The following is a 15518-nucleotide window of genomic DNA, read 5'->3' as shown; positions in this document are numbered from 1 at the left end:
CTTTTAAGAACAAGTGTAAGAAAAGTCACAGAAGGACAAATTGTTGGCAATGTTCTTCTGTGTGGAAGTAAACTTCTTTTCCAAAATAAGCTGGGCCAGCATTTCACCTAAAGAACACACACACACACACAAAATGTCTTTGTCAGAATCTCAGTTAAGAGATCTCCTTTTGAGCTACTATAGAGGGCAACCCAGTTCCTTCCAAAGAAGCACATTTGCACTGGAGTGGGAAACTTGCAGCAAAGTTTTGATGATTGATTAGATGTCAAAACGTGAATCATCAGACTATGCACTAAACTGGGCGTTTGAACAACAATAGGCTCAGCATTTTAGCACTAAAAATTTTAATGGATGCTGGGAATAATATGTTCTTTTTGCAGCTGGCTAATTTGATGACTGTACTGGTAGCTTTCTGGGATTGGGCTGTGACCTCTTATGTTTGCTGTATCAGGGAAGTGGATGACTAGAAATAGGAGGACATTTACTTACTTAATGGAATGGCAATTGATTTTCCACCTGTGTTGGTATCATCCCTTGATGAAAAACACAGCTTTGGTTTTGCATATTCAGTCCGCTAGAGTTGGATGACCACCAGTTAAGGTTAGATCTCAACCAGCCTTTCATAATAAAGAGTAAGTGGCAGGAAATCTTCTTTCAAGAGAGGAGCTCCTTCTGACTCAATCATCCTGTCATTTTATTCAATCCAAAAATAGGTTAATTTGAGTTGTTGTTCCTGCTGTTATTCTGGTATATATTTAAGTAGATTCATATCTGAAATTCTGATCATCCTTGACATTACTGCTTCCTAGTTCTTTTCTGCATGCTTTCTAAGGTTTTGTTTCAGTGTGCAAAGTACAAAACTATTAAGGCAACTGCTTAATAGTCTTGGTTAGAAGATACCAACATGGCTGTATTCTCATTTTAAATGCCTTTCCTGTATAATGAATTCATTTTATTTTCATAAATATAGAGGATACACATTAGCATCCTGAAATCTATTTAGCATCCAAAGAAAAGGATGTGCATATTCATCATGTTATCAAGAGACACTAGTTACGCACACTAAATCTTTCATACTGCAAATCCTATTTATCCAGCAGGGCTTTTATGTCTGCTATCCAGGAATTTAAACCTTGAGTTAAAATGTGAGTGATAGCACTAATAAGATTAAAAGTCTTGCAGTTAGGAATCATGGTACTATAATCTTGGTATCAGCAAAAGATTTATGTACAGGTTTTTTTCCCCCTGTACAGACAATGGATAAAAAATGTAGAACAAAGCAAAGAGAGGAGCTTAGCTTCAATAACATTTAGCTGGATTTTTCAAATAACACTGCAGATAAAATGGTTATAGAATAAATGCACTCCTGTTCCTTCAAGCTTAGTGTAGCACGTAGTGCTGCATGAAGACCTTAAGCAGAGCTTGAAAATTTTTCAGGTATCATCAAATAATTATGCATGGTGGAGGGAACCAAATATTATGATAAGGATACTATCCATTCAACCATGTCTGATTCCCAGCAATTCTATTGACCAGGTCTCTCTCCATATTTCATTATCTTTTTACAGCTTCTTTTACTTGTTTTACGCCCTGGCTGGTAAGTAATATAATGTATTATATCATATACCACATTGTACCGTATCTTATCAACATATCATATCATTATGCCAAAAATACAGCATTTCAGGATTCTTTCCCAAGATATTGAAGAACTACATTTTTAAAATAATTTTCAGACTTCAGGAGGTAAAAATGAAATATTGTGAGGGGCGCTGTGATTTTGAAATAAAAAAAGATACTATATCTGCGGATGCAACATTGCCAAACTCTCCATTTATATATGTCTATGAATTATCCTACTAGAGAAAAAATTCTCAATAAATATCATGGGGTGATGTACACATACACATGTTCACAGTAAATAAATAACTGCAGCTGTGAATCTGAACATACTTTCCTTAATTTAATAAGCTTTCAAAAGCTAGCATTTTGTGATTTAAAATGGTTTTTACAACCTAAGGATAGGAAGAAATGAAATAATAATTGGGAATCTTTCTCAACATGAAGTCCTCCTGCTATATTGGACTTCAACTTCCAGGTTTATGTGCACAAGGTCAAGGAGAAAAAAAATTAGAAAAAAATCTGCAGTCTGGAAAAATCAGCAGCGTCCACCACAAGGTGGAAGAACTCTCAAATGACAGTGTTTGTGTGATGACATTATACAAATGCCACCATTATGTAGTTCCGTTTTGCTGTCTGAAATATGTATGCGAATTTGTCCAATGTCATTGCTATTCACCTTTAGTGATTTGTCTTCCTCCTTTTGCCCACCCCCATGGACACCCATGAACTCCTTAATTTAGAAAATGTCAATGAAATGTCATAGAGGCTCAGGCAAGCTGTAATCAAATAAAAGGGATCTTTAGGTTACCAGCTGAGTCGTACAATTTATTTCTCTGTTTCACACAGCTATAGAAGACAAGTAACCTGCTGTGGATTTATGTAGACAATTACCTTACTAACCTCGGCCCCACTTCCTCAACAAGACAACTCAACCATATAGTGATTATCCCCTCATTTTAAAAAATGTAACATTCCTATTATGCAAGACTTTCTAATTAGTTAATGAAAATAAATAAATAAATAAAGGCCATCAGAATATACATTAATTAAGCTGCCATATGTTAGAATTACAATGGCATTAAAAAAAACATTTCCTTCTCAACTCTTATATGTTTGTTTCTTCACTATGTGTTTCTACAGAAATCCTTCACAGCACCTAGCATAACAACATAAGAAGTCTGCTGAATCAAGCCAAGGATCCATTCAGTTCAATATACAGTATACTCACAGTGGCCCACAAACTTTATTCTTCTTCAACTTTGTGTTTCAATGATTAGTGTAAGAAATGCTATTCCTTCATGACTGGATGTAATTTATAGGTATCATGATTAATGGCCTTAGTTACCTTTATTTATCATACTCGCATAAATTTCCAAAAATAGATCTTGAGCATTTGAAGTTAGTCAGGATTCTCTCTAATTGATATACAAACCTGTATATTCGAATGTAAAATCACTGTCCTTAGGTATTGCAAAGGTGCCTTATTCAGATCACACTACAGACTGGTTTTCAATTTTTAAACGTCTTCATCCTTATTTTTAATGGTACAAACACTTTTACAATTAATTAATCCTTGATCTCTACCCCTCTTTAACTTTAGGGCCCACAGCAACATTTCATATTTCTTTGCACTGTCATCACTCTTTGAAGCCTCTGTAAATATATCTTCCTTTTGTTTCTTTGTTTATAGCGAGATGTATTTTCTCCCCAACATTATTGAAACATGTTTGAGTTCAAATGTCCTAATATTAAACTACATATCAACATCAAAAGAAATCCAATTATAATGACACATAGTATTATGAATATTTCTGAAAACAAAACAAAAATCCCTTTTTGGCCTAAACCATAGAAAAAAAGACTATGCAATAAGTTGTTAAGTCCTAGAAAATGAGTTGTATTGCTTCCTAGTTATTATTAACCAGCTCTGATTCTAATATTATAAGACTAAAGGTTATTAAGATTAAATGGTGCTACCAAGCTGTGAATTAGGTTTATTAAGTTAAAACAACAGATGATTCTGTGTGACATATCATCTCACATGAATATCTCAGCTGTATTGATCTGAATTTAAATAGGATAAGCAGCAGAATAGGTACGGTATATGAATCACTAAATGTTGCTTTTTGAGATGAAGATAAAACAAACTGAGAGGAAAATCTCAAAATATTCATAACTGTCTACTTCAGAAAATGTTAAATATATTGAGCTAGCCCCTTAATTGGTTATGTATCATTGGCAATATCACAATGACACTAAAGATATTCATCCTGAAGCAAATGAAGAACAATTATACTTAATTCCAACCTTGCTTTTCTAAATATATCCACAATGCAAACTTACAGTAAATTACATCATGATCAACTCAGAATGATTTAGTGAGCAAACTCCAGTGTTCTATGGGCTACATAAAATAATAGATTCATGAACTGGATCCAGGATATAAAAAACACCAATTAAAATTTTCCCAACAGATTTGTGACTTTTCCCTGCATTATTAAATCTGCTTGATTTTATTCAGTTTCTCAAATACAAGTTTCCCTAGATTAGTAAACATCTTACATACTATGTGAAGAGTTTCATCTATGTGTTGACATTTAGATTTCTCAGGAAATAGGTTGATTACCTTAAGCAATACAAAGTTCATTTCTAGCTTCTCTTTTTGGGATAAATTCAAATAATATTTTTTAACAAGTGTCAGCACTCAGATTGTTTGTTTCCAGCATCTGCTAAATGGTAGCAACCAACCAATAGCATCCTTACAAAACCAGGATGGTATCAATGTAATAACACATACCTACAATGATATCATCATGTCAATGACATAATCGTGTTTTTTGCATCACAACATTTGACATATGAATATTGTAACTTTGGTGCCCCATTCAGCTCATGTTTTATATTTAAACATTTTTAATATTCATAATTTATATTATTATAGTTGGTGTCCAATATAATTCAATACTAGCATACTTGAACTTCTCTTAAAAACTTTTGAATAATGCAGAGAGGAAAGACAATTCCTATCACAGAGAACAAAAAGAGCGGGATATTTATAGTTTCAAAGAGATTAATGGAGATTCAGAGAAATGCAACTAATGGACAAAACAGATAAAAGAACAAAGAGTAGGAGAGAATCCCTGAAGGGATAAAAGTATACCATAAAAGTTTATGATGATCAAGTGACCTCTGTGGTGATCCCAAAATCACAGAAGGTAGCAGGAGGCAAGAGAGCAAGAGATCCTGAGATACCTGTTTTATAGAAATGTTCTACTCTTTAGAGGTGGCCATCCATCTGAGTATAGGCCAATGCCTTTATCTCAATTTCATTTAAGAGCTTCTTATAAAATCTAGACTAAGGTATTAATATTGACTGGCAGCACTTTATTATATCTTATGCCCATAATCTCAAATACTTTGTCTTACCTGAGTCCAGAGCATGTACTCAAAATTACTGCAGATTCAGCATATTCTTGTACATGGCCATGATAGAAGCAATGATTCTAATGAGACAGAGAAAAAAGGATCAATTCCAATATACCATATATAATCTTACTACAGATGTATAATGTGTTCCATTCTTTATTATTATTATTATAAAGATCTGTTCTGAATTCCAGTGATTGAGGAAATAATCATGCTGAAAGCATTTTTCTGCCTAGTTTGAAATAATGCATGCAACTTTTCAGGGATTAATGCCTGATTTATATGAACTCAAGGCAATATCTATGCTCTACCTCATTCAGCAAAAGACAATGATCAGACAAGTATTTAAAGCAATTCTCCTGGACACGCCTGCTTTTTAAAATTATATTATTATCGGAAACCTATGATGAGAACAGTTTGTAAAATTAAACAGCAGAGGAAATTATACTGTCATTCACCTTTAGGCACTTGCTGTAGATATAAATTTTAAATTATGCAGATCCATAAGACATAATTAAGCATACTACACAATGTAATAAAACCATTTCCTATTTTACAGCTTCACAAAGAAATTGATCCTGGGAAATAGAGGGGAGAGGAAAGAGAAAAAGCACATTTTATCATCCTGGGCTGACTTGGAAGCAGATTGTTATTAAGAACAGGAATGAAAAGGAATTCTACTTTCAGAAGGCCACTCCTGTTTCACTTTGTGGCAGGTTAATGTATTTCTTTTTAATAAATCCAGATGCTTACCAAAGGAACCATAACAGAAGATACATAGTCAATAAAGTTGCGAATTTGCCTGGAATTCAAGGTTAATGCTATTGCCGATGAAATTTAATACCTTCTCCCCAGTTATGGATCTGGTTATAAAATCATGTTTGTGTCATAAACAGCATTTCTAGCTCCTTTGAATGCCATCTTAACAAAAGAATCTCTCCCTCCCTACCTCCTTTGTGAAAGGTTGTTATCTTATTAATGCAAAGAAAGCTATCTCTCATATTTCTGCATAACAGTCATCTCACCAACCTCTATTTGTTGGTTCATTCACATCTAAGCTGCATTAATTAACCTTTCAGTATCAGGGCATGGTTTTCAATTACATCGTCTCAGACAGTAGCCTTCTAAAAACCACCCTGATTTGATTAGAGAAAGTAATCATATGAAAAGATCACAATCAAGTTTTAATAGTTCAGGTGTATAAATTTTTGGCAGATTTGATCACCATGTAAAGAAAATATTAGCTTAGCCCAAAAGCTTCCTTTTAGATGAAGACATATAAAAAATGACAAGTGTTCTAGAGACAATATGCAGGGCATATCTACATGAACATTATAAAATAAGACGGTTGCCTTGAATCTTTACTGAATTACCTTTATAATCTGTTCTGGTATCAGCTTAATAAAAATAACATAAAAGGGGAAAAAGCCACATAAAGGAAATGGTGTGTATCCATGTTTATGTGTTCATAATAAAAGGAGAAATACCATGCATAATAAAAAAACTATATAAAAATAATGTTCAACAAAACATACTCATTAAAAGGATAGTGGGAGGCGGGGGAGGAAAAAGAAAGCCCCACTCTTCCAACATGATTTTGTGGAAGACTGGAGAAAGTGGTGAAACTCAATAAGCCTCTAAGGACAGAATAGCACAGGGTTTCCCAAAATGGCTGGCTGGGGAATTCTGTGAGTTGAAATCTTCCCATCTTAAAGTCTCCAAGGCTAGGAAACCCTCGGATAGCAGATACTGCCCAAATATCAGGAAGCAGAGTGTTAAGTTTGAGGCATGGGTTAATGAACGGAGACCAGACTGTAAACCTTGAACTTCAGCTCTTTATTTAAAGCATGTTAACAGAGACAAAAACCCCCGGATAGCGGCCGCCCTTTTATAGAGTGAACTGCTATCCGGATGACCAATGGATGATGTTATTGGGTTTGAACCTCGTCCAATGGAACTCGGCCCGCCAACAGCCAGGCAGATTGCTCGGAATGAACCAATCATAACTTGCCATTATATGGGCCAATAGGAAGTGCAGGATTACGATCCTGCTATGTAAATGAATCTTTATTAATCACATTTCTTTAGTTCACAACACCCATCCCCTATGGGTTCCTTTTGACAGCCGTGGTGACGTAATCACGCAGGTATGCAGGTTGTTTTACCTGCCTATTTGATTTCCGCTGTTCCACCGGTTTTTGTTTAAAGTTCGGTTCTGGTGGAACGCAAGGCTCGTTTTCGCACGGGGTTGATTCCGCGACACTATCAGGGTCCCTTAAGTCCATTCCTGGATCGGGCGGGCATGTTTCCACTATGGTGTTCCTCTGCGGAGAGGATGCCCCCGATTCCGGACCTTCTTCAGGTGGTGCGAGCACTTGGTTTAGCGGCCGTCTGTACTCGATTACGTCGTCGTCTATACGGTCTTCGTCCCCCTCGATATTCCCTCCCCTCTGAGTTTGGAAGTCCGGGGGTTCGCGGATATTTGGTTGTAAGCGAGATCGAAGTTGATCTATGTGGCGTTTCCATATCTTGCCGTCTGTCGTCTTAAGGCGGTAAGATCTAGGGCCAGTGAGGTAGACTACGGTGGCTGGGACCCACAACGTTCGCCGGAAAGGTTTTTGGCATAGACCAAGTCGCCTACCTTGAATTGGCGATACGTTCCGCTGGATCCACAAGGTTTCTCTGGCGAATAAGCCGGGTGTAATCGGTCGAGGTGGGAGCGAAGCTTCCGCCCCATTAAAAGTTCGGCTGGGGTCTTGTTGGTGACACTGTGGGGGGTAATGTGTTGTAGTAAGAGTATTTTGTTCAATCTAGCGTCGATGTCCCCCAGATCCATTTTTTGTAGTGTCTTTTTAACAAATTGGACCATCCGTTCTGCTCTACCGTTTGCCGCAGGGTGAGCCGGCGAAGTCAAGGCATGGCGGATACCCTGGTCCGCCAAGTATTGTTCGAAGGTGAGAGCAGTAAACTGGGTTCCGTTGTCGGAAACTAGAATGTCCGGGAAACCGTGTGTTGCAAATAATCTATCTAGTTTTTTAATAACGGAGTCAGTAGTCGTGCTTTTCATCTTGTGGATTTCGAGCCAGTTGGAGTAAGCATCCACGGTTAGGAGAAAAGTGTGTCCTTTAGTGGGTCCTGCGAAATCAATGTGGATGCAGGACCACGGGCCTCGAGGAGTTTCCCATTCGGTGACGAGGAGTTTCCCTAGGCGACAATATATGCGGCGTTGGTTTATCACCTGCTAAAATGCCAAGTAAAGGCTTGTGGTCTGTAACTAGAGTAAAGGGCCGCCTGTAAACATATTCGTGAAACCGCTTCACGGCCGATACAATACCAAGAGCCTCTTTGTCAAGTTGGCTATAGTTTCATTCAGCCTTTGATAACGTGCGGGAAAAGTACGCAATAGGAGCCTCATTCCCGTTTGGTAACACATGGCTCAAAATGGCTCCAACCCCAAACGGTGACGCGTCGGACGTAATATTTAACGGCAAAGTCTCGTTGTACTGCATTAGCACAGTGTCGGAGGTTAACAAGTCCTTCACCTTTCTGAAAGAGCGCTCTTCTTTGTGACCCCAAACCCAAATAGCTTTCTTGTCGAGAAGTTGATGTAAGGGTTCGGCTACTGTTGCCTTGTGAGGCAAGAAGATGTTGTAAAAATTGATGAGTCCCAAGAAGGCCTGGAGATCAGCCTTACTTTTAGGTCTTGGGGCGTTTTTAATTGCTTTGAGTTTGGTCTCGGTGGGGTGAATCCCTTGTTTATCGAGGAGATACCCAAGAAACTCCACCCGCTCAGTACACAGTTGACACTTATTTTTTTTCACCTTGAGGCCGGCGTCTTTGAATCTATGCAGAACTAGTTTGAGACGCCGTTCGAGCTCTTCTTTATTAGGGGCAGCAATTAAAACGTCATCAAAATATGGCACAACCCCTTTTATGCCTTGCAAAAGTCTCTCCATTAGACTCTGAAATATCCCGGGGGCTACACTCACTCCGAACTGGAGTCTGTTGCATTTAAAGGCACCTCGGTGTGTAACAATAGTCTGGGCCACTGCGGTTTCCGTATCAATGGGTAGTTGTTGATATGCTTGCGCTAAGTCTAACTTTGCGAAGATCTTCCCGCCGCCCAGGGAGTGGAGAAGATGTTGAACCACCGGCACCGGATAAGCGCTCTGTTGGAGTGCGTGGTTCAGGGTGGCGCGGTAGTCTCCACAAATTCTGATCGACCCATCCGGTTTGATGGGGGTTACGATTGGGGTTTCCCAACGGGCATGGTCAATAGGTTCCAACACCCCTTGGGCTATTAACTTATCAAGTTGCTCATCGATCTTGGGTTTAAGGGCGAATGGCACCCGACGAGGCTTAAGGCGGATAGGGGCTATTTTTGGATTGAGGCTAAATGATATAGGGGTCCCCTTGTACTTGCCTAAGTTGTCCGAAAACACATCCTGGAATTCTTGGACGATGCCTTTTTCCCAATCATCGCTCTCGGCATGGTGAATGCCGGCTAATTCAATCCCTAGTGGGGCGAACCATTGTAGGCCTAGCAAGCTGGGCCGGTTACCATCGACAACAGTCAATGGAAGTGCTGCACTACGATTTTTGAAGGTTACTCGGACTTGAGTCAAGCCGGCGACTGGAATCGTGTTCCCCTGGTAATCGCTGAGGATGATCTTCTGGGTGCTGAGATCCTGACGACGGATGGCAGGGATGAGTTGTTTGAGGGTTTTCCAGAAAACCATCGAGAGGGACGACCCCGAATCGACTTCCATTTGGCAAGGTTGGTTTTCTATGGTGACTCTCACTCGGATTTTCTGTGCGTCTAGTAGCGAAGCGTGGCCGATGGTTGTCGTTTGGTGTGCCTCTTCCCGTTTTGCTTGAAGAACCGGTGCCCTGTTTCTGTAGGAGTGGTTGTTCTCTTGGTTACCCAAGCGATGCCGATTTACAAGAACGTTTCTTGCAGGTTGTCGGAGGTTGCTCTCCCTTCGGTTCGGGTTGGACTCTCTCTTGCTTCTGCAGGCCCGTGCGATGTGGCCTCTCTTCCCACAGGCGTGGCAGAGTGCGTAGCGGAATTTGCAGTTGCTTCTCTTATGGTTGGCTCCACAACTTTGGCAGAGTGCGTATTGGAATTTGCATTTGCGCGGAGTCCTTAGAGTTCGTGGACTTTGATTGTCCAGAATCCTGATGACTTCTTCTTCATTACTCTCCGGCTTACAATTCTTGTGATGGGTTGTTGCCGGGAACTTCTCTAAATGAGGTGAAGTGTCATGGGCGAGTTGACGAAGCGGTGCGTGGTTGCGGCGCCTTCAAGCAGCCGACTTCCTGGTTTCTTCTGCTGCAGTAGCATAGGTGACGGCCTTTGGAAAACTGACGTTGTCTTTCTCCATAGGCCTTCTGCAATCCCAGAACGATGCAGCTCTGGCTTTTCTGTTGTTCCCTCTGGTAATATTCGTGTCTTCAGGCCAGTGTTGATGCAGCGGATGCATAATGAGCCTGCAGGAGAGGTGCGAGGGTGTCCCAATCCATTTCTTTTACTTCAGCCGGTTTTGCAAGTGCTTTAGCCACCCAGAATACGGCAGGTCTGCAGTGAGCCAGAAACACTGCTCTTTTCTTGCTGGTGGAAGCATCCTCTAAATTGTTGGTTTCCAAGAACATCTGGAAACGATCCATATACGACTCCCAGTCTTCTTTTTCTGGGTCAAAAAGAGCGGGTGGTATAGCGCCGCCTGACATCCTGTCAATGTAGGTGCGCTCTCAGCCACGTGCTTCGGTTGGTGCTCTGTAGGGTTTAGCCAGCTCTTTTGTCTCCGTATCCCATCCTCGTTGCCAGTGTTAAGTTTGAGGCATGGGTTAATGAACGGAGACCAGACTGTAAACCTTGAACTTCAGCTCTTTATTTAAAGCATGTTAACAGAGACAAAAATCCCCGGATAGCGGCCGCCCTTTTATAGAGTGAACTGCTATCCGGATGACCAATGGATGATGTTATTGGGTTTGAACCTCGTCCAATGGGACTCGGCCTGCCAACAGCCAATCAGATTGCTTGGAATGAACCAATCATAACTTGCCATTATATGGGCCAATAGGAAGTGCAGGATTACGATCCTGCTATGTAAATGAATCTTTATTAATCACATTTCTTTAGTTCACAACACAGAGCATTCCAGACCTTACACTCTACTTGACAAGATTCAGTCTTTGCTTATTAGCCCCGATCTACTGTATCCTTATATCAGATATGTTTCAAAACATTTATGTTCCATCATGGCCACCCTGAGATTCTGTGAGCTTCATAGTAAAGTACCATTGAACTAATGCATATTGCAGAGCACATCCTATATCATTGTCTTAGGTTTTTCTTTCCAATTTAAGTGTGGCCTTCCTTAAGTGAAGGGGTGCCTAATAAGTCCTCTCTGCAAGTAGATGTAACTGAGAGAAGATCCCATAGATATCCAGAAACTGAATCAGGAAAGGATTTAAAGGTGACAAATATCCCTTTAAATTGCACTCAGACATTGAGTGGTAATTCATCGAAGAAAGCCTTTTAATCCCATTAACTATATATTATGGCTCTGAATATCAATTGCAGGGGAATCCAGCTCAAAATTTATTTTGAATTTGGAACAGCTTCCCTTTGCCAGCTGCATGTTCATTCTGAGAGAGAAAAAAAGTTTTGGAAAAATGAGTTTTTTGCATTTCCCCCCCTCAGAATACCGAGAATGAGAAACAATAGATAATTTTGTACAATTACATACATCGAATGTTGTTTCTTGTTTCACCTAAAAATTTGGAGCAAACTTCAGGGAAATCTCCAAAAGAACCTTTAATGAAATTATTGATTATAATATTCAGTTTAGTTACTCATTGCTAATACCACAGCCCCAATATAAGACAAAAGTCATTCTGTAACTTCATGTATTACTATCTACATGGTTAATATGAAAAGCACTGAGTTCAACAGCTCTCTCTAATATATAATTTTAATGTTGTAAGTTCAGCTTGAATTAATTATATTTATCTATTGCTTTAATTAAGAAACTTTATTTATAGTAGAAAAAAATAACGTCATTACAGTATTAAATTTTTTGTATTGAAAAAATGCTTTGTAAAGCAAGGCTCAGTATCAACCACAAGTAGAACTTGGAGTAACTACAAGGCAAAGAGCGAGAAATAATTAGACTTAAACTTTCAAGAAGAATAAGACTAATCAAAAATAAAGAAGAAAAAACAAGAAGTAAGAAAAATCATTCAGTAACAACAAGAAAGAGAAGATTTTAGATTAAGATCATAGGAACTTGAAAAATATACAAAAACAAGAGAGAGAAGAACCGAAGACGCACAATCAGCCACAAAGAGAGACAGGAGTAACTACAAGAGAAAGAGCAAGAGTCAATTAGGTGATGGACGAAGAAAAGAAAATATCAATTAACATAAATGGCCTAAACTCTAGGATAAAAAGGAAAAGAATACTAACCAAACTAATTAAACAAAATGCAGATATAATATGTTTACAGGAAACTCATATAAGGAAGGAAGAAGAAAAATATCTAGAATGCCCCAAGCTAGGGAATTTGTATATGTCATGTATAAGGCCTTTGACAACCTAAATTGGCAATTCCTAATCCAACAAATTTACAATATGAATTTAGGCACTAAATTTGAAAACATTGTGACTACAATTTACGATTCACAAAAGGCGAATATTATAATTAATGGAGAGTACACGCGCTCAATAAAAATAGAGAAAGGAGTTAGGCAGGGATGTCCATTATCTCCCTTGCTCTTCATATTATCTTTGGAAACATTGCTTACACGAATTAGACAGAACCCAGGAATAAAAGGACTAAAAATTAAGAAAGAAGAATATAAACTCCAGTCATTTGCAGATGATATGGTTTTTTTTCATAGAGGAACCAATTGAAACAGGTCAAGAACTATTTGAAAGAGTTAGATCAATTTGGGGATGTTGCAGGACTTAAAATCAATAGGGAAAAAATGAAATTAATAACTAAAAAATTAACAGAAAAATAGAAATTAAAATTGGAAAGGATAATGGGGTTACAAATAGTAAAAAAAATTAAATACTTAGGAATTTGGTTGACGGCTCAATGCAAAACCCTAATGGAAAATAATTATAATAAACTACTACAGCCAGTCAAAAAAGATTTAGAGGTATGGGTCAAATTGCAAATCTCTTTACTAGGGAGGATTGCCACTATAAAAATGAACATTCTGCCCAAATTTATTTACTTATTCCAAACAATACCAATAAAAATACATAAAAATTACTTTGGGGGAATCACCAAATTCATTTGGCAAGGGAAAAAACCGAGGATAAACCTAAAGGCAATGCAAGATATGAAGAGCAGGGGAGGTATGGCACTCCCAAATTGAGAAATATACTATAGTGCAACCTCCTTATTTTGAAAGAGTGGGTAAACCTATCGAACAAAGGAATCTTATTTCTAGAAGGCCACGACTTACGGGGAGGATGGCACAGATTTTTATGGGACACTGGAAAAATCAAACAGAACTATTTCCACAGACATATAATTAGAGATTCCTTATTGGCTAATTGGAATAAAATAAAATAAAACATTATTTAAAAATCCCAATCTGGATCTCAACAATGGAGGTGATGTTACATCCAAATAATCTAGACCTTAACAAAATGATAAAATACAAAGACCTTCTTGATACGCAAGGAACTTTAAAATGATGGCAAGATCTCCAAGAACAAGGGCTACAAGTAGACCGGTGGGCTTACCTGCAAATTCAAAATACATATAATCAGGATAAGAAAAAATTTGGAATTTATGCTAAGCCACAACAATTAGATAAAATCCTATTAGGCCCAGATAAAAAAAATATAACTAAATTTTATAATTATTTATTAGAGATAGAATTAGAATAGGAAGTAGTCAAAGGCAACATGATAGCTTGGAGTAGAAACATAGGACGTAGCATTACATTATTAGAATGGGAAAAGGTCTGGACAAGGAACAATAAAATCACAAAAGCAGCAACATATAAAGAAAATGCCTATAAAATGTTTTATAGATGGTATCTCTCGCCGTTGAGAATAGCGAAGATGTCTCCTAACATGAATCAGAATTGCTGGGAATGTAAAAAGAAACACGTAACATTCTTTCACATGTGGTGGTCCTGTACTGAAGCCCAAAGATACTGGCACAGAATAAAAAATTGGTTGGAGGAAATAACGGCAGAGCAAATTGAATTAAAACCAGAATTCTTCTTACTGGAGATATTTAATAGACAAATTTCTAAAAAGTCAAATATATAATACTACACATTCTTACTGCAGCCAGAATAACTTTGCACAGTGTTGGAAACAAGCAGATATTCCAACAGAGGAAATGGTCATTCAGAAAATAACAGCCTGTGCAGAGATGGATAAATTAACCTCAGCACTTAAGGAAAAAGAAACATCAGAATATTATAAAAGCTGGGAATGCTGGTATGACTGGATAGAACAAAAATAGAAAATATATTAGTAAACACCGTAAAATGTAAAAGAGGTAGTAATTATATACTCACAATAAGATGTATTTGTAAATATGTCACCAATATTGATAACAAACAAGGAACCATAGACTGTCGAGAATAGAATTGCTAGGTTTTTTAAATAGTTTTTTCTTTTTCTTTTTTCTTTCTCTTTTTGTGTGTTGTTTATGTGTTTGTTTGACATTTTAGTTGTATAATTAATAAAGTTTGTTTAAAAAGAAAATAATGCTTTGTAAAGATATTTGTTAATATTTTAATAAATATCAGGCAAAGCTTGAATTCGTTCATCAACTCTTCTTCCATAACCTCATCTATAATATATTTTAAGGGTCTGATCCCATGAAAATGAAATAAAAAAGACTTTCTAGCTCCTGTACTGAAGAAAGCCAGGAAGTCTTTATAATCTTTTTTTGAGAGCTTCCATATCTCAAAATCTGGTTCTCATGCTATATATTTGCAACCGTAGAGCTTTCAACCTGTTTGAAACCTCTAACAGGCATATTTTCAAAGAAGAATAAGTGCTCAAATATTATTGTTATTTAAAGTCCTGACATCATAGTTCAATTGGAGCATTTCCTTCCACAGATATGCATTTTGAACAAACGGGTGAGTAAACTACAGCAGCCAAAATCTAAAATCAAATTTTGGCTACCCACTTTATTTACATTGACTTCCAACCACAGGAATTCACAAAGCTTACCGTGTAATTACGCGTGATAATAGTGCTAGTACCATCTTCCAAATAATGCATTTCTGTGATGTTGCCAGCAAAGAGACCACTGGGGAAAAAATTAAAAGGAAATCTTAGACAATATTTCCGCACCAAATAATTGTGATTTAATTTACTCTTTTCAAAAATAAATGGAAATAAGAGGAAGCTCAATTTAGGAACAAAAATAGATACAACATTTGGATAATGTCTGTAAACAAAGAAAAGGACAATTCCA

The 15518-nt window shown here is 37.7% G+C and overlaps 1 protein-coding gene across 1 annotated transcript in view; it reads right to left on the bottom strand.

Annotated features, from left to right (window-relative positions):
- Positions 1-15518, bottom strand: part of ADAM12 (ADAM metallopeptidase domain 12) — a 294207-nt gene that overhangs the window by 133042 nt on the left and 145647 nt on the right. The window contains exons 4-5 of the mRNA XM_087964323.1: positions 15272-15350; positions 5050-5126 (exon numbers count right to left, since the gene is read on the bottom strand). Of these exons, the coding sequence (XP_087820449.1) occupies positions 5050-5126; positions 15272-15350 (156 nt within the window). The remainder of the gene's footprint in view (positions 1-5049; positions 5127-15271; positions 15351-15518) is intronic.

The sequence above is a fragment of the Notechis scutatus genome, chromosome 4 (assembly GCF_049901735.1).
Source record: "Notechis scutatus isolate UNSWTSFEM ecotype Mainland chromosome 4, rNotScu1.2, whole genome shotgun sequence".
In the NCBI taxonomy this organism is placed as follows: domain Eukaryota; kingdom Metazoa; phylum Chordata; class Lepidosauria; order Squamata; family Elapidae; genus Notechis; species Notechis scutatus.
This window is presented reverse-complemented; position numbering and strand designations above follow the sequence as displayed.